Source organism: Lonchura striata, chromosome 1, assembly GCF_046129695.1.
Source record: "Lonchura striata isolate bLonStr1 chromosome 1, bLonStr1.mat, whole genome shotgun sequence".
Lineage (NCBI taxonomy): Eukaryota > Metazoa > Chordata > Aves > Passeriformes > Estrildidae > Lonchura > Lonchura striata.
In genome coordinates, this window is record NC_134603.1 from 137,525,963 (window position 1) to 137,546,088 (window position 20,126).

Below are 20,126 nucleotides of genomic sequence, written 5' to 3' on the forward strand. Positions count from 1 at the left end.
TTGACTAAAACAAACAAAATCTCTGGAAGATTCCAGATGCTTTGTCCAGCTGAATTGGGTTTGCCTTGAGGTTTTATTTTACAAGGCTGCTATAGTGATAATTCTTTAATTCTTCATGCACAAATTTTCACATTTTCAAGAGTTAAGAGGACTTTCACACAGACTGATTCCTTCATTCCCACTTTGTGGAACTGATCTTGTCAACACTGTGACACTGTGAGTAGAATGCTTCTGACCTTAGCAAGTCTCTGTCAAAGCGTCAGAGGAGGAAAGTTGTGCTGCCAGCTCGTATCCTGCCTGCCCACTGTGTCACTCAAACAGTTCTTTGATCCATGATTTGTGAAAAGGAAAGGTCCTTCACCAAAGCCACCCTGGGCAAGCACACCCTGGCAGTGTCTGCTCTGTTCTGCAGGCCTGAGGTGTGAGTTTTACCCAAGTCCCAGTCTCACTGTGGCTGGCTGTAAGCACAGACTTCCCAGACACTCTGTTCTGCCATCCTCCTTCCTGGTGAGTGCTCTGAGGTGCATCATGGATGCCACCACTGGTTCTAGAGTTATTAGGGGTATGCACCTCCTGCTCAGACACTTGTATTCCTTCTCTCAGTGATATCCAAACTGATGAAGGAAAAAAATTAATGGGGAAAAATAAAATAAGAAAAAATGAAAAAAAAAAAAAAAAAAGAAGAGAGGTGAGTTAAAATGCATAGAAACACTAAAATTTAATAACTGACTTTTGCCTCCCATCTTTCAATACGGTATCCAAAGTATTCCCTATAGGAGGAAAAACATGACAGATTTGAAGTTTCCGTATGTCTGCAAACAACTATTTATGATCTTGATTCCTAAACTGTTCTCTTACATCTATTAATCTACATGCTCTGCATTTGTGTAGGTAGTGCATAGAAGTAAGGGGGTTATTTTTTTTTTAATCCATGGAATCTATTATTGCACAGCATTTAGCACACTGACCTTGTTTGACAATAGGGAGGATTGTAACAGGTGTCCAGAATCTTAGAATTTTGGTAACTGTGATTATTTCTCAAACTTGGAAGCTTTACTTTTTCACAAATTTGCAGTTGCCTCAACTCTAAGATGGGAACATTCCAAAGAGAACAGTAAAATGTGATTAAAACAAAGGTGTAACAAGGTTTGAGACAAAACAGAACTAAGTTGCTTGAAATGCTAATAGTCTTATAAAGTGGCTTTGATGCTTACAGTTACTTAGAAATAGAACTGAAGGGAAAAAAATGTAATCCAAGCAATCAAAATTATATCCCTTAAGCTATCTAAAACCCAAAATCAAACAAAGGGGGATTATGACAGGAAATTTAGAAGAAATATATGCATTTGAGGAGAAAGAATGGCTGGAAGGGCTAGGAAATGAGAAGAGGATGAAGTAGTACAAAGTACCTAATGAATCCTCTTTTACAGTGAATTGCTTTATTTCTCTCTTTTAATTGGTAAGGATAACATATGAAATGAAGATATATATTTTTAAGAGCCTAAGCACATAAAAGTATATTTGATGGAAATACTACCATGGGAATGTAAAGGGATGCAAATGTCAGAAAAGTCTGCTTGGTTATAAATGAAAGCTGACTATAATGATATCTATTAGATTTAATAGTTGTGACAGGATAAATCAAAGTTATAAGAAAGTGAAGTACACAGACTAAGGAAAAACAACAAATTATTCTTGCCTTTCCATTATAGATTTCCAAAATAAGTGGGTTTAAAATGTAATTTTATCTTTTTTAAACAAGCAATGTAACTGTCATTCCTTGCAATGTGTACCTGCATAAAACAAACTGCTATCTCCACATGAATTACCAGTCACTTTTTACCAATGCATCTTTTAAATTGTCTTTCCTCAACTCAGCAAATTGAGCAAATAATTCTTACTATTTCAGAATTTTACTTCTAGAAATATGGCAAATACTCATGGCAGGGTGAGGTGTTGATGCCTTTTGATGCTCTGGAGGAATTCACAGAGATTCCAGAATTCCTAACAGGTGCATTTTTAAAAAAGGAATTTTATCTGCAGTACACTTATTCATCTAGCTTTTTTCATTAGAATGCTTGGGGTTTTTTTTGCTGAAATGTGTAGTCCTTTATTATAGTGAAGTTAATTTAGGAAATGAAAATTGGGGAAAAGATATTTCAGAGAATGAAAATCATCTTAAAACTTTACACAAAGGAGGAAATTAAAGGGTTGGCTGGATGGGTTTTGTCATTAACTCTTATTATGAAAACCTACTGAGACTAATACAGACAGCCTATAATAAAAGGCTTGAAAGCTGAAATATCACTGTTTCATCTTACTGTTTTCCTTTTTTCTATAATGCATTTTGAAAATTCATTTTTTTGTGTGATTTTTATAAATTATCTTCAAAAGTGGAGCCAAATTTTTGTGCATGCTGATGTACATAGGTAGCTTATATATATGTTGCCTGGATCAAATAGTTTCTCCAACATGTCATTTGATCAGCTTCATGTTTCCTTTTTAAGTGTTTTTTTACTGAAGATAGAGACATAATAAATAGCTTGCCTGGTTCCTATCATAATTTAACACCGAAAATTTTGAGATTTTTAATGCATTCTTATCATTGCTGAGAATCATGAATTCTCATTTAAGTCATGGAGCTTGAGTAAGTTCATCAGTATCATATTCCTAAAGTAAAAATCATCCCGTTGCATACTTGTCCCTAATTTGTCCCTCCTTTTTTGAAACATTACTTTGTAGATTCTTGCTGTTTTCTTGCCTGCTTTTTTGATGTTATTTCTTCATTTCTGCTACCTCAATTTGCTAAAAAATTCAGAATCCCACAGTGAGCATCTTGCAGCATCCTGCAGCTGAGTGATGGAAGATAGATTTTGAGTTTAAAATCTCTTCCTATATTGAAATAGTTTTTATTTGTCTCAGAGCTATTCTAGGAAGACCCAACAATTTTGGAATTGTGTGTTTAATGCAGAGCTTCAGCGTTCAGATAATTAGTAGCAATTTTCTAAATGTAACAGTAATACTAACCACAATAATTATTTAATAAGAGTGACAAATTTTCAAAAAAATTAGCTAAGGGCAGAGTAATAAATAACTACTACTGTGCCCAGATTTTCCTACATTATTAACAACAACACGTACAAATGTTTTGTTCGGTTTGTTAGCATACGCTTATCAACCTTACCCATACAATGCTGAGTATGTGCCTTTCCCTAAAATAAGGTAGCTGGGTTATTTTACCTGGTGCTGTTGTAAAACACCACTGAGCTGTTTGTATGGAATTGTTGTCAGGCTGACAGTGTGCCAGAGGACACACGTGCTCGCTCATGGCTCACATCTTCATGGCCCTCTTGGCTGCTCTCGTTTTTCTTTGTGTCACTGTGAAGAAAAGATAGAAGAGAGAAAAGAAACAAAGAAACAAAGAAAAAAGGGAAGAGGATCAGAAGGAAAATGTTAGCTTGAATTTTAAGTCTTGGGTGAACAATTATCGACTTCAGTGCATTTTTTGACTAATTTAAGTAAGTTTGATAATTTGATACTCCTGACCATTTAGCACATGTTTGACAATTTGCTACTCCTGACCATTTAGCACATTTATTTGCTTGAATTAAATGTAAGATCAAGTTCTGTATGGTTAATTTTCTGTTTTCAAGTAAAACAGTGTTTTAGAAATTTTTCAGAGAAAATCAGTGAGAAATGAAAAAAAAACTTAGAATCTCTCATATTGTGAATATAACATCAGATGGAGGAGACATGATAATATTTTTCCTTTTTTTATCCTATTTTGATATACAGCATCAGTTTTCAGTTTTATTGTATTTTAAAGCACTTTTGTTTCAAGCTATTTATGAGAGACTAAAGATTAGGAAGTGAGATCTTTAAATTAACCAAGCATTCTGTGTGCAGAGGTAGCATCAGCCAAATCTATAGGAAAGGTGCTCAGAAGCTTCACCAAATAGGGCTCACTCTAAAGCAATGAAACTGAAACAATTAGATAGATGATTTTAGAAGTGTCAGCAAAGATATTAATTGTTCTGTGACTTGGGGAAATACAAATTCATGGACAAGGTCTTTAAATTATGGACAAATAAGGAAAAGCTCTGACTTTTCTTCCTACTGCCTCCTGTTTCTTTGATATAACACTCAGAACTGCACTCCACTCCTTCCTGAGAAAGGGAAAAAACAGGGAAGGAACACAGCTCATCATGGAGTACTTAATTTTTAAACCACTTGGTCAGCCATGAAAAGACTTTAATAATGTTTCACACCAAGGAAAATAAAACTTCATTAAGATTAGGTTTATTAATTAACTTCATTTGCACACCATGAAAATACATTTCATCCTAAAGTAAGAATAAATGCCTTAAAAGTAAACTGTCCTCCTGAAATACTCATAAAACAGAGGGATAACAATGGATCTAAAACTAGAGAAAAGAACAGTGAGAGTTAAAGTCCCATTATGCTCATTCTATACTATTTTTCTGTGCTTTGCATAAGATGTTTAAAAGATTCTGGATCATCAAAGTTTGTCAGGAAGATACTGTTTTCAAAGCAAACTGAAAGCAGAGATGTTTTTCCTAATTTTTTATAGAAGTATCTAAAAAGGGCTTTACTCTAAAAAGTCGGAAAGGTGGGTCTTTTGATACAGTTAATCTGGAAAGTATTTTTAAGGTATTAATAACAAAAAAAATATTTTTTTAATGAATAATTTGAAAATATTCTGTCTCTGATTAAAAAGCCCTCAAGGTTTGGTTTGAAAAATCTAGGAATATTTAAGAAATGTTTTCATTGCCTCCATCCATTTGGTAAGCTCTACTTCATTTCCTGTTGCTCTGCTGAAATAAATATCTGATGGGAATGAACCAGGAAAATAGTTTTAACCCAGCTTGGGATATGAATAGAAGGAGAGATGCAGATCAAGAACAAAATCTGTGTTTCATTGTAGATGCAATTAGGAAGGTTGCCTCATAGAAAAATCTTTATCATTGCATCTGGAATACTTACTATATTGCTCTGAAAGAAAGTATATTCACAGGAAGTTTCTTTGCAACATTTTGTAATGGAAAATCACTTGTGCATGCTTTGGAGTCAGTTCCTAATATTGTTCTGACTCTGTTAGAAATTTAGCCTTGAGAATAATAGTGGTCTCTGATGGATAGAAAAAATAATAAACTCAGCCACAAAATAAAAGGAATTCTAAGACAAAAGTAAATCCTTCCTCTCCTTTATTCGTACTATCCCCAGGTGAATTAATGAGGATATCGAGCCAAATAAGTTGTACCTTCCCCCTTGAAGAGCTCAAAAGAGAGGAACACTTTAGATTGTCCTTCAGATGAAGACAAGCACGAGGAAGATTCTGAATTGCAGTGGAAAAAAATCATTAAAAAATAATTCCCCTCAGACCATCAGAAAGCAGATAAAAATCCTCTGAATATGAATATGAATTTTCCGATAGGGCTGGGCATACAGACCTGCAGATCTAAACAGGTTGTGTCCATCTTAGAAGTAATTTTACCATTTTCTGAGAGTGTTTATTACTCAGAATAATGTGCCAGTGGAAGTGTAGGACCCACTGCTGCAAATCAATGCAAAGATATGACCTTTACTGTCGAGTTTCCCTTAATGATGCCTCCTCACCTCAGCCTGACCTTTCACTACGTCCAACCCACAGAGGGCAGTGATGTGCAATTAATAATAATTTTCAGAGCCTTAAATGAAAACACCGTCTGTTTTAGGCAGTCTAAGTATTTTTGGGAAATTACAATTTTTTTACTTGATCTGGAAATAACATTGAACTCTTGCAATTTCCCAGGTTGAGTTTAGGGAATTAAAAAGTACAGCATTACAAAAGAGAATGTAAAAATTATGTTCTGGGGAAATTTCTGGAGCCTTTTTGTACTAGTATTCCTGGTAATAGTCTGCACTAATAAATAGTAAACCATATACTGGGAAGAAATAGACCTAAAATAGAAACACTCATGCAAATCTAGGATATGTTCTATTGTATCCTGTGGTCTAGTCACCTGTAAAACTTATAGCATGACCAGCAAAATCTTCTCTTTAACCATTTTTGTCTGCATAAAGCCTTTTTATCAGCAGTCTGTTGGACCACAGAGGCTTTTGTCACCAACCAGCCCAGGCTGAAAAGAAATCTACACTCAATATGAGTAGGTCTCAGCAAAAGAATAACCTCTTAAAAGCAGAAAAAAGGTGACATATTAGCCTCCAGCTTTCACTGAGCTCAGCTCAGCTCCACTGAGCATATTTCTGCATGTCATATATCTCTTTGAAATGTCTCTCCTTTACATTAATATATGTGTTCAAGAGTGAAAGACATTGAAGGATTCATGGATGCAATGGGCAGGTCCAAGCACAGAATTATTTTTCTCTCCACCTTGGGCCATATTTTTGTTTGTTTTAGAAGCAAACACATTCCAAAGATATGAAAGAAATGCCAAAGCACAAGACAGATTAAAAAGCTGGAGTATGCACAAAACAAAACAATAATTCATGAAACAGAATCTGCAAAGCTGCAAAGAAATGATCCTCTCATGCCAAGCATGTGTCCAGAAGGGTATAGCTTACAGCCCTGGGCCAAACCAGCTTCACTCCCTGGGCTGGGGAGAGGAGGAAAGCCAAGTTTGCTGCTTGTCTCTTCCTTTCCCACCTCCCTTGGGTGCTTGATGCAAACAATGTGCAGGGCTTATGACTTTGAAGGGACTTAGCATTGGAACAGCCTTCATACTGTTATGCAGGGGGTGAGGGTGCTTTTCATTTTGGTATGTAGAGCTGTAGCTGAGCAAGTGAAAAATCAGCCTGTCATGCTTCATGGAGTTCTACTGTGGTGTAGGAACTCCTTTTGTATGTGGAACCCAGACAAGAAGAGAGATGTCTCTTCTGCATTTTATTTGTGTACTCATATTCAGTAACTTGTGAAGTGCAAGGAGACTGCCATGAAGTTTCCAGCTGGAAAAATTCTTCTTAACAGAAAATATTTCTGTGTCTCATTGTATAAAAAATGCCCCAGTGCCTATAATTGCATATGTTATGGCTATGATACCATATACAAATTGATTGCTACAAAATTTTTTGTGGTTATTTCTAAAGAAATGTGATCCCTATCTCTTGTTACTTGTAGCATCCTTTACTCAAAAATCAATGTGATAAATGCAATGTTAGGCTGAACAGAATGTCATGTAATTAAATATAATGTGAAATCAATCAAAATCTAGCTAGCAGCAGGCATGAGGCTCATACTCTAGATAACTGTGTAACATTTAAAACCTCCAGATTTTATATAAATACTTATCTCTGTGTATTTTATAAATATCCAGCTATCTTCATACAGTCGATCTTACATACATCTAGTTTTGTAATAAATTTGGGGCTTAATGGTCATATAGAAATAAGTTTTGAATTTTCCATCATCTGCAAATGTATGAATATACAGCAAGTCCCTTATGATTCACCATTATTTTAATCTACTTAATTTTAAGTTTCCTAAATCTACCACTAATACACAGCACTGAGATACTTTTTTAAAATTAATCAGTGATTTATTATGAAAAATATTAATGAAAATTATTTGTATTCCAAAATGTTGTCAAGTGCAGACAGAAGAGGGTCCATATATAACAAATGGATAAAATGTTTAAAAGTGCATATTTTCTAAGGTGTGGGGTTGTATTCTGTGTTGGAGAATACAACAGGCTAAATGTAACTCATCATAACAATCCATTTTCTTCATGTCAGGAATAGGTGGAAGGTGTTTGCAGACTAAGCAAACTACCCCAATAATAAGAAATACTCTCCTGGAGGCTGTTCAAAAATATCAGAATCAATGGAATAGATATCACTGAGCAATTTAAATAAGTTATTGATGGACAGAAATAATAGGAGTAAGTTTAAAATAGATTTGCCACTCTGTTTTACCATGTTTGAAATCAGCTACAATTACTGTATCTACCCTTTTCAAGCTCAGTGTTAATATAGAGCCCTCTAAGCTGTGTTTCTATACTGAAATGTACACAAAAGTTTTACAAAAGGTCTTACTCTCATGCTGATTCCAGTCTCCCTTAATTGCACTGATTATAGGCTTCTTCACTGGGAGGGTGGTCAGTTCTTCACCCCAGGGAGGTGATGACAGCAGGAAGTATGTCTGAGTTCAAGGAGCATCTGGATGATGATCTTGGTCATGGTTTAGTTTTAAGTACTTCTGCAAGAAGCAAGGAGTTGGGTTTGAAAATGATCATGGGTCCCCTTCAGCTTGAGATGATCTATGGTGCTATGACTGTTAGAAGAATGGACTGCTGATGTGATGGCACATAGAGTTAGGAGTTTTACTGGGAGAAATTCATTAAGAACATCATTACCAATTGTCATCAACTCCAGAATTAGTGGTGCAAAACACTACTAAGGTCCTGTTATATTATTTTCACTTTAATGGACTGTGTCATTGACTTTAAACAAATGAGACATAACTGATGAAGCAATGCCTAAACTTGCATCTGTAAGTGCTTGTGTGCTCAGATATCATGACTTAGAAAAGGCTGCTATCACCACTGGTCTAACATTGTTAGTTATGTGCAGAAATAGAGTTATTCAGCTGGATATCTATGACTTTACATGAAGTTATGGAAATTCATCTGTTTTTTTCTTTCCTGCTTAGAATTTTAAAGTAAAGTTGCCATCATTTTCAAAAGTTCCTCTACTGTTCATTATGATTTTCCACAAGACCATTGCCAAGCCGCACTTCAAATGTGTCTATGCTTTGTTAGCTCTGAAGGCCTTATTCTAAAAGATATCAACAATTCTGTGAGTTCCCTGATTCACAAACTAATGTAATATTTGTGTGCATGCTTGCCTGCACTTTCTTATTCAGAATACAATAGCTAAAGGACCGAGATTCATTTTCTCATCATAAATATGCATAAGACATTAACATAAATCTGATCTAACAGGTTCACCATGGATAAAGAAATGCAATTAATTTTCTTCCCTGTCTATTTTACTGCTGTCTCTATTTTCCTTAGATTTTGCTTGTTCATGTACTACAGTCTCAGAACCCTTGTTATGCATTATATTTAGCTGCTTGATGCATCTCACAGTGTTTTTCTTAACCCCAGCTGAAGTACTAATGGCTTTTGCTAAGAAAAGAGTAGAAAGAAATTTCTTATTTACAGTTTAGATGGTTAGTCAGACAGTCACAAAGAAAAGTAGATTTAGACATATACAAAACTTAGGCAAATTTTTCCTTTTGCTGTCATCATTTATATGTATCCTCCATTTACAGCAAGGAAAATTAGTGCATCTGCATTCTAACACTACTACTATAAAATTAAGCATGTTTGCTGCTGACTTGCCAGATAGGTAGCATGATAAGAGGTCTAAAGAAAAGCTTTAAAATATATTAGTGTACTTGTGAGTCAGAGTATTCTTATTTACCTTCAAATAAGCTACACTAAATCTATGGTTATCCCATATTAATTTTTCCTCTCCTTTTTCACCATTGTCACAATTTTCTAAAGATAGATGGATACAATTTAAAATGGTAGAGTAGCCTTGGATCCAGTAATATATCCTAAAAACAAAGAACAGTTTGTATAAAGTTAAATATAACCCTAAGAAAATTGATGGTTTTGCAGTTCAATCACACACAAAGTAATTTCTCTACTGAGATTTTATCTGCTATTGATGGTTGTTATTTGCACAGTACTCATCTAATTTAACTGCCTTTCCTATTATCCTAGCAAATAATCTGTTTGCTGGCTCTTGTCACAACTGCATGGGCATCTTCAAGTCTTCTTTTTGTTTTGTTTAGTTTGGGTTTTTTCCTCAAAACTTGTGTTTGATAATCCATACTTGCATGTATCTTACTATACATAATTCATTTGAATTTCAGACTAATGATGGGATTGTGAAAATATGGAGTGAATCAGGAACTCATGGTGATGAGTGGAACCAAGTCAAGTTACACTTGGGGAAGCTAAGGAATTTTGAAATTATCTTTGAAGGCATTCGTTCCAGAGATCTGGGAGGAGGAGCAGCAATAGATGACATAGAGTTCCACAACTGCACCACAAGTAAGTTCGAGAGGAAAGGTTCTAGAAGGTCGCTACATGAAATATAGGAAGTTCTTGTTAATTTTTAAATACATCATAATTTTACTGTTATCATCATAATTTCACTACTCATAAAATCAGTTATGAATAAATTGTTTCTGGTCTTGTAACTTTAAAACTCTTTTCTGCACACACGTTTATGCGGTGTTCTCACACTAAATTATGGCAGATAAATCCAAGAAATTACTAAGGTTTTGTTTCCTTTATTTATTTTGTTTTGAGTAAAAGCTTTCCTTCATTAATGCATAGGTAAGTTGTTGAGTCTGTGATGTATATAACAATTTTCTATAAACTGTGTCAGATTATAATATATGCAACCTTTGGCCTCTGTGTTTTATTATAAAGTCTCTTGCCATAAAAATAAGTGGAGACTACAAATGAACCTTTATCAGTATTCTTTTCCCAGTTCAGTTGAAGTGTTAAGGTCAGCAAAATAAAACTTTTGACTCCTTCACAGAATACTCTATTTAATTAATATCTCTGTAGACATAGGCTAAAATAAGAACAAAGTTTGCCCTTATTAAAAACAACTAAAGCAACAGCAACAACAATCAAAAAAACCCCAAAAAATGCCCACTCATAAAACTCCAACAAACCACCAAACAATAATAAAAGAAACGCCTAAACCCAAGATGATAAATACTGAGTAGGTAGATCATGGCTTCTCTCAGGAAAGTATGTGGTCTTTATATCTTGTAGGAAACAGTGTGACACAACATAAGTGATTATGTTAAATGAGGTGCTGATCCCACATATCAGCACTGTATGAGTTTTGTGGTAATTTTTGAGCAAGCTTTAATCTCCTGCCATAGACTTGATGCCCATCATAAACTGAAGTATGAAAAATGAACTTCAGAAGAACACCACTTGATCTAGTTTCATCTAAAAAATGAAGGGTTTGCAATCAGAAATTGTATAATTCAAAGAATGGAAATGTGCTGCAATCTGGAACCTTCTTCAGAATTGCACTTTAAGAAAAATCTAAGGCAGATGTACTCAAGACCTCTATGAGCATTACTGAGCCCCTTGTCTTTTTTTGAAGTGTTTCATTCTCCTCATTGCTGTGCATGTTATTGTTCACCTAAAAACAAAGGTAGATAAGTAAGGATGCCCTGGTAGGAGATGGTAAGTCAATATTTATCATCTTGAATAACAAATTAAATGCTGGTCTCTCTTGCCATTTGTTGCCAGTTGTTTTCACATGTATTAATTAATACCAGTGGGGTCTAGTTAAACCACATTTCTGAGATTCGGTTCAGTCTTGGAGCTACAACAAATTAAACACTTCATTTCACAGTCAGATTCATGAAAATATTCAGCAAAAGAAAAGAGTAGTTTATTTTCTTAAGGAAGAAGTAACATCTCTGTTAAGTTCATAAAGATGATATCAACATATCCTATTATAGTGTAAAAAATATTTCTTCTTATTCTTAAGTCCACATATTATATAATAATCTGTAAAATGACATCATATAATCAAAACTGGAAATATTCTGCAGTTGTCATTGCAAGGAAGGAAATTGTTTCAATGACGATTTGGAAAGCCGTCAGATTAAGGACCCTCAATTTCTTAAAATGTTAAGATTGCTGAAATTTACATTGGTTTTAGTCTATGACCCTACAAATCTGAATGTCAACATTGTTTTATAACAAGTCTTGCATTAAAATACCTTTGCAGTGAAACAGTTCAGGAAGTAACTTGGTTTATTACTTTATAGCAACTATTTGTTTTACAGCACTGCTTCAGGAAGAAGCTCTGTTGGGAAAGGAGTTGCACCAAGTGCTGCAACTGCTTTCCCATACAGCTTCAGCACAGTCATATTCCTGTGTATTTTGCAGAAAATTATTGTTTATGGAGACAGATGATTCAGAGGAGGCTTTTCTCATGGAAGTTTGATATGTAAAATTGAAGCTTAATTTGCAATACAAATTTTTAAAATATTTATTTAAGAAAGTTGGTGACCCAAGATGCTGATCCTTTATAGAGTTGTAACTTGCATGGTCCTTGCTCTTGCACTCTAATAGTATACAGTCTTTATACACTCAGTAATCATTTCCTTACAGCATCTCTGGTAGTGTATGCTAGGTACAGCAGGGTTATCATTAAAGTTTAGGAGTATGTATCCTGTGGGAATGTGTTCATGTTTATGCCTTTGCTTTCCAGCAGGATCAGAAGCCTATCGTTTGTTCACTTTTCAGCTGTATCTGTGTGCATCTGTGAACATGCATGTCTGTAAAATAAGCAAAACAAACAAAGCCTAAAAAAACAACCCATTGCCCATCACACCTCACCTCATCTCTGCCCCCTGATTTTCTTATCTGTATGAGGACACTCAGCCTCAAATCAATGTTAAAAGGGAATAATGTTGTGCCTTTCACATTAGCTCTGCATTCTGCCTATGATTTTTTGCCTTCTACTCCACAAGTTGATACCTGCTTGCTTAATTTTCCCAAGACTTTTGGTATGCTGACCTTCCTGTTGACATGATGACACAAAGGAGCCTGGTCTGACCTTTCTCATTCTTGTTGTTATTGATTCTTTACCTTTGTAGAACAAACAAACAAAATACATTTTGCCAGTTTCTCAAAAATAACATTTCCCACCTGACCCAAGCCTGGAGCATTCAGGATAGAAAAAGCATGTCATGTACAGATTGTACTTTTTGCAGCAGAGTTCACAGTATTGTTGTGTCTGTCATAACAAAGCTAAAAGTCAGCAAACACAATCTTACTGTGGCCAAACTCAAAAAGAAGAGCAGCATACAAAGGAGATGGGGAACAGGGGTTTCTGATCAACAAAATGACTTGATTTACAGCACTTAACAGTTCTGTGTTTGTAGCTGTAGGATTGCTGGGCTATACATACAACAAGGGTTGTATGTAGGGCAGCTGAATTCACATTTCTATTTTCTACTTGGTCTTATTTTGTTAAACTGAGATCTTACATATTATGGTTATTCTGGATGTATTAATTACATAAACAGTGGAATATGACATGCACAGAAATAACTAGGAGATAGAAAATAATTAGGACTTGAAAACAGGTTTAAAATAAACAGAATGGAGTTGAAATGAGAATGCCTTAAATTGAATGGAAGAAAATAATTGCATATTTATAGCTGCTTCTCAGCAGACAGCATTTAGTGGTGAAAACTAATGTAAAAGCAATTCTGGAGCTTCCAAATATTTTGGGATAACCTCCTCCTCACAGACTGTTCTTTTGGAAGCTGCTGAAGGGTATTCCTAGAACATGGTTTACAGTCAGCACAATAAAATAATTGCTTCTTTGCAGGAATTATGTACTCAGTTGAGAGAGTGAAAAGGGAAAAGAGGGGCAGCCCATGTGATATTTTACATGTGAATATTAGATCTGTTTTCTACAGTATGGTAATATTCAATGGTTATACCATTGTTTAAAATTTCTAAATGCTTATTTTATTTTATATGTATGTATTTTACATGTATTTTCCTTCAGCTTGCTTCCATGCAGTGTTTTATAAGCTGTATACATCATATCTGCACTGAGGTGGCTTCTTTGTTCTTCACTTACATAGCCCATTTTATATGAGGATTTCCAACTGATTACAGAGATTTTTTCACTATTTCCTTTCAAAAATTAATTTGTCAACAGCTTCTTTATCAGTAGTAAGTGACTCTACTATGGTCTGATCTTCTGAGGCCCTTTCTTTCAAGGCTATTTTTGTCAGATCTCACTAATTTCTATGGAAGTGAAGGACAAGAAGAAACTGTGGGTTTATTGGAAATAAGAACTCTAGGATATATTGTCAAAAATCAAATGAAACAAAGATATAAAAGAGTTTGTTTTGAGAGAGTAAGAATGTTCTGGTAACAAAAATAGGTTAAATTCCAAATCTGATACATTTTATTTTACAGGTTAAATTAAAAAATATGAAATATAGTGAAATTACATCACAGCTAGAGAAAAGTTGTTCTTAAATTAGCTGATGTACTGATACTTTTTTTTCACTTACTTGTACAATAATTCTTTACACAACTTCATTGACACTGTGTGATCTGAATGGAGTTTACTGTCATCATTTCATGTGCTTTTTAATAAGTGACCGTTAATCTTGGCAATGAGGTTATTTGCAAGCTGGAAACAAAATGTCTCCATTTTTGCCTTAATAAAAAGATAAAATATCTGTGATGGTCATGCAGAATAATCCCTAATTATAAATTAATTTTTTACACTTATGACATTTAACTTCATAATAATGTGGTGTGCTATCATTAAGGAGCACTTCAAACATTATTATCTGCTTTGCCAGCTGATGGCTCACTGTCAAATAACAGTGAATCAAGAGCACAATTTCTCAGGCATGCTGTTAGCTGATGTCAGATTTTGGGCTTCTCTAATGTAAAGATAAAAGGATTTTGTACTCTCAGGTACACAACACCAAGTATAAACATGGACATGCACATGGCTCAGCCACATCATACATATTGGTTTTGGCATTCCAGAGCACCACCTGAAAATCTAACAAAGGAATATAAATTAAAATAAGCAAATCATAACTCTGAATTAAAATTTGACAGAAATTCCTATAATATTTTGCTATTCAGTTGATTTATATAATTTTCCAGTCTGGGAATTCAGTGCCACAGAAATCCAGGAATAAGACAGAACCATTACAGTTCCAGTGATCTTTGTCAGTTTGAAATCAGACTCCACAACCTTCTCTTCTAATGTTGCAATCATATTTAGTTTTTAAAAGAAAGAAAATTAAAAATTCCACAGTCTATTAGAAGGAAATGGTTTCATTAAATTGAGCTGAACAAAAATTTTCCTTAAAATATAATAAAGCTTGCTTTCCTGGTGGTAAACTTTTTCTTTCCATTTCTCCTCATATATTTGTATTCCTCCTCACATATTTGTGTTCCTTCTCACCTACTGTTTATGGCAAAGACCATAGGTGAGGTACTGAAATCCTTTGAACAACTTTACTTCCATTCTCTCATAAACAAGAAGCTTTGAAAGTCACAGTAGAAAAATACTTTCTTATTAGAATTCCATCCTAGCTTTGCAGATCAGAGAGGCAATGACTAAAAAATCCTACTGTTTGTGTTTGTAGGCCAGCTTTTTTGTTTTTAAAACAAGCCAGTGTTTCCTTTGAATCCTCAGCTATGTATCATGCAAAGCTTTATGTTTAGTGGAGAATTTAGTTCCTTGTTTTTAAATACTTGAGAAAAATTCAAACTCTGATAATAGCAGTATTCAGTACAAATCTGGCCCTGAAGTGAGAAGGAAGGGAATTGAGACAGAGAAAGCTGCCAGACCTAAATTAGTCACTAAGGATATTCACTGATGTTCAGACAGAGTGTATGCCCAGTTTTTTTAATTTTATTTTTTTTCCCCCTTCAAATATTTTAATGATTCATAATGTCTTTCTCTTGTTTTTATAAATAGGTCAGTGTCAGGGTATTCTGACATGGAGCACTGGAATCACACGACCTGGATAAAACTTCTCAGTAAATGTGCTGAAATCAGTGCTGAAGTTTTTGTTAGTCTAATATTTGGATTTTGCCTTTACAAAAAAAATATTCTCTGATTTCTTTGTGACCTATCAATTTAAAATTTTCTGCAATATATTGAATCTTCTTCATTACAGAGAAAGAAAGCTAATTTTGAAGAGTATAGAAATTTTGGTATCTTTAACTTAGTGTAACATGCATTAACATGAACATACTTTATCACTTGAGGGAAAATTTTAGTGAACTCAGCAGAGGGTACAGATATGCACAATTTGTTTCTAGATAAAAAAAAATCTCCCTTTTGGCAATGTGAAGATCAGCCACAGATGCCTTTCAGAAGATATCCCTTCTATATGCCCTTGTAGGAAGGACTCAGTGAGGAAGGCAGCATGCTAAGGACAGATGTGGAGGAAATTCCCTCAATCCAGCTTGCCAGGGCTGCCAGTTAAACTGGGGGAAGGCATGAATTCCTGCACAATTCCTATTATGCAGAAATGCTTAAACTGCATTGAATATTAAGACTTTCTAGAAATGGTTGAAAAATATATATAAATTTTTACAAAATTATTTTTTAAAATCTGGATTTAGGGAAAGATTTACATTTGACAGCCTTGTTTGTAAAAAAAATGGAATAAAGGGAAATATGGCACCTGCTTGAAAACCACAGAGTTGTCTCTGTTTTACTGCATTGTTCAGAAGTCATTGGCATATCCATAAACTAGGATTTCTGTTTCTGCTTATGTAGAAAATGCATGAGTTTAGCCAACAGGTTTGTTCACCATATTTTTGCAACTCTCAGAGATGTGTTAGTAATGCCACAGAATTTGAATATAAGGAACAAGAAATAACTTTTTCATTAAGACATTTTTCATTAAGACACCCCAGTGTCATCATAGTTTCCTGTTTATCTCACAGGAAACTTTTTAAGAAGAGTTGCTGGCTCCAAAGATAATTTGGTCCTGTAAACTAGGACTTTCAGCCTAAAATTAAAATCTCATAATTTTGACATTTGCTTCACATATTGTTTACTCTTCATATCCAGTGGGAGATATTTTTACTCCATCTATTTAAAATGGGCCAAAAGAGAAGGTTTTTTATGGCTACTAAAATATACAGGGTAGAGGTGAATAAACTTTCTATCTTTTTTTTTTTTTACTTAAAATCTTTATCTGTAAAGGTGGTACTAAAAGAATAACCCCTGTCCCATCCTTAGTTCATTTTCATGTAAAATGACTCTAGAAAGTGCCCTTCCAGTATAGCCAAACTGCATGGAAATCATCATACACCTCCTCAACACCCAAGGTGACACCCAAGATGAATTTCACATCTAGCAGCAATGCTGCGGAGATAGCGAAAGCACTCAGCTGAGGAAGTGTCTCCTTGTTGCAGATAATTGCAGATTGCACTATGTGTTCTACTCCATTGGTCTGTCACAGCATCCCCTGTGGGCCACATTAGGACAAGTCCATGTTAAAAAAATAAAATATTAATATTAAATGCTTCTGTGATATCTGTGATAACTGGAGAGTGCTGTGATTGAGTCGTTTTGATAGATTCTGCATCACAGTGGAAGCAATAGTTTGACAGTCACTATCAGTGTGGATATGATTGAAAAGCTCTAATAATAATCTATTAATCTAAACTTTCTGAAGCACAATGTAACCCTACACTGGAATTAGGATATAAATCAGACAGGGAGGGGGAAAAGGACCAAGTAGAGATCTCATGTCAAATTGTTTCAGGAGATACTTTTATCTGTTTGAACATGTTCATAATTACTGGGAAATAGGATTTTCTGCAAAAGCATCTCATGATTTTTGCCTTATTTCCACTTCTCCCTTCCTTTTACCACTTGCAGATTTCAAAGAGATAAAGCCTAGAACAACCAGATCCCCTCGTTGCTCAGTCTTCAGTGCTTATCCCTCGTGTGTCCTTTGGTATTAAGCAAAGTATGGTAGATCCCTGTATAAGAGTACTATGAGTATAAGATCCTTATCATGCTGATATACTGTATGCCAAAGGTGGTCTTTCAGTCTTTATCCAATATAAAAGCTTCTGTCCTTATGTCCTGTGGATTTATATACTCCATGATATCAGCACTAGAAGTTAAAGAGAATTTTCTTATCTTTCGTATTGCTTGAGCCAGATTCAGTTCTGCATTTCCAGAACTGTGAATAAATGTTTTATTTTTCCAGGTTATCAGGGGCTTTAGGCACAGTACTGCTTGCTTTGAACAGCTCTGGGAAGTCCTTTGTCCAAATTTTGTGTCTAGAGGTCAGAGTCTCTCCTAAGATTCAATATAATTGGTTAGATCTACTGTTTATGTTGGAGTCAAAACATATCTTTGAATTAAATCTGGCCTTTTGAGTGATCTAATCCATGAGGAGAATTCTCTATGGTTTTAAAGTTATAAAAGAATCTTATTTGAAATTACATGTAGTTTGCTTGAGCAGAAACTTTTCATCTAGTTATCCTTGCAATAGATTTACAACATCATCCATGGAGAGAAGCATTATTGAGGAGTTTCCTAATACAATTCTAATATTCCATAAAAAGTCATGCATAAAGGGTACTGAGGGATTGACATAAGCAAATGAAAAAACCTTTATGAAAATTGTGTTTCATAATTTCTGAATCTCAGAGTACGCCTTCTGGGACTGTGTATTTCATAAATTCCATTTTAAACAAAGGGTGAGACTTGTAAATTAAATTTCCTTTAATTGAATAATATTTTCAACAAGATGTTTGATTATTCCTATATCTCAAGTGTTGTGAAAGAGGGGAGAGAAGTGGTGTAAGTTCTTCCACTAAACAATACAATTTAAACAACAAAAATAGAAATACATGAATTTTCAACTTAAATTTGAAAACATTTCTATTCAGGAAGGACTATAACTTGTAAAAAGACAAATAGTGGGAGAAAAGTGGGAGAAATAGTGGGAGAATTGAATATACATTGTATGTTATATTTCATTTCACACTGCTGACATGGTGGTGTAGTACTGTTGAGTGAGTGCATGTGTTTCTCTTGGAGAGTAGAAATGAGACTCTTGCTAAACAGCAGCTCAGTGCACTTGAACTTGAGGTACACCCTGCTTTCCAAAACAGCTCAAGGTATTATTCACTGCTGCCTTTAGGAACCGTAATAGTTTGTAATTGACCCTATGCCTTTCAAAAGCACAAAGCATTGGCCAAACACAACCTCCTTCAACCTATGTCTTTAGTGTTGTAATACTAGAACATCTCTTCCTGTGTGATCAATCACTTATTTCATGTTAAGTCTTTTAAACTTTTATTTTGTGTCACCAAATCTATGATATTTAGTGCTAGCTATTAAACTTAAACTTGCCTTATCCATTTTTTTCAATCAATAAAGTTCTATAGCCTATAGGACTGATAAACCACCTCTCTGGTTCTTTCTGTGATTTTACATGAAATGAATATCACAGGAATGTTTACATCTTACAAAACATTGGTAGAAGTAAGCTCTTGTACTCAGAGAGTCAGAGAAATAGTCACTGACCTGTTGCTGTCCTCTAGTTGCAAACTTAAAGGAAATAATGGTTTTGTGAGCTCTTTCCTAGTCAGGCCTTTCCTGGTAATTGGGAAAAAAAGTCTCAGTTAATAATGCTATATTTATCAGCTATCTCCAAATGAATCTTATCATTTCTGTAAATTCTGTGTCCATTATATGGGTTAGTCTTCCACAGATAACACATACTGGAGATGGGTATAAAATAAAGACAGCTGCAAGCTTTTGCTGTATCCACAACAGCCACAATTTACTTTTGGTATGCATGATGCACTTTCTATGTATATACAAACACACACAGGTATCCTTACCAGGGAAGATCATCGCTGGTATTCTGAGAATTGCATTGTCCAGAACAAAATATGTAGAAAGGAAAGCAAGTGTATGTAAATGCAACCTCTTTGGCAACCATCATTAATATGCTTATTTTGTAGGGTTTAGTGATCCAGAAGCCAAGCTTGCTCTATTGGCCTCTTAAAAACTACTTAGAAGATTATATGGCTCTTTGCTGCATCAATTCAAAATTGTACTTAGCTGAAAAGTGATATCCTGTATGGCTTTTTCCTTTTCAAGTACTGCCATTTCATTTGGTGAAGGGATTTGCATAACATGCAGTCATTAGCTACATCTAAAATATGTCTTGTGTTAGTTTCTTGTGGTCTTCTGGCTTTTTGGAAAGGCTGCAATTCTAAGGGGAAAGCCAAATAAATGGGCACAATAAAATATTTTATTTTTTCCATACCATAACAATAGACTGGTTTTGTTAGTGTTTTTTTTTGTTTGTTTGTTTTTTAGGGTTTTTTTTTAATTAATAAAAATCTAATCACCAAGTACTTAATGAAAGGGAAAAAAGTGATTTATAAGGTCATATGTGCTGCTCCCAGATAACACTGAACTACGAGAAAATAACTGGTTTAATTACTCCATTGATTCTTGTTCATCTAGTTGTTTCTATGCTGCTCTAAATGTTGGTTATTACC

The 20,126-nt window shown here is 34.6% G+C and overlaps 1 protein-coding gene across 1 annotated transcript in view; it reads left to right on the forward strand.

Moving 5' to 3' along the window:
- The window catches only part of MALRD1 (MAM and LDL receptor class A domain containing 1), a 236,253-nt gene that overhangs the window by 133,268 nt on the left and 82,859 nt on the right, over window positions 1-20,126 (forward strand). Inside the window, exon 28 of the mRNA XM_031503816.2 lies at window positions 9,902-10,082. Within this exon, the coding sequence (XP_031359676.2) occupies window positions 9,902-10,082 (181 nt within the window). The remainder of the gene's footprint in view (window positions 1-9,901; window positions 10,083-20,126) is intronic.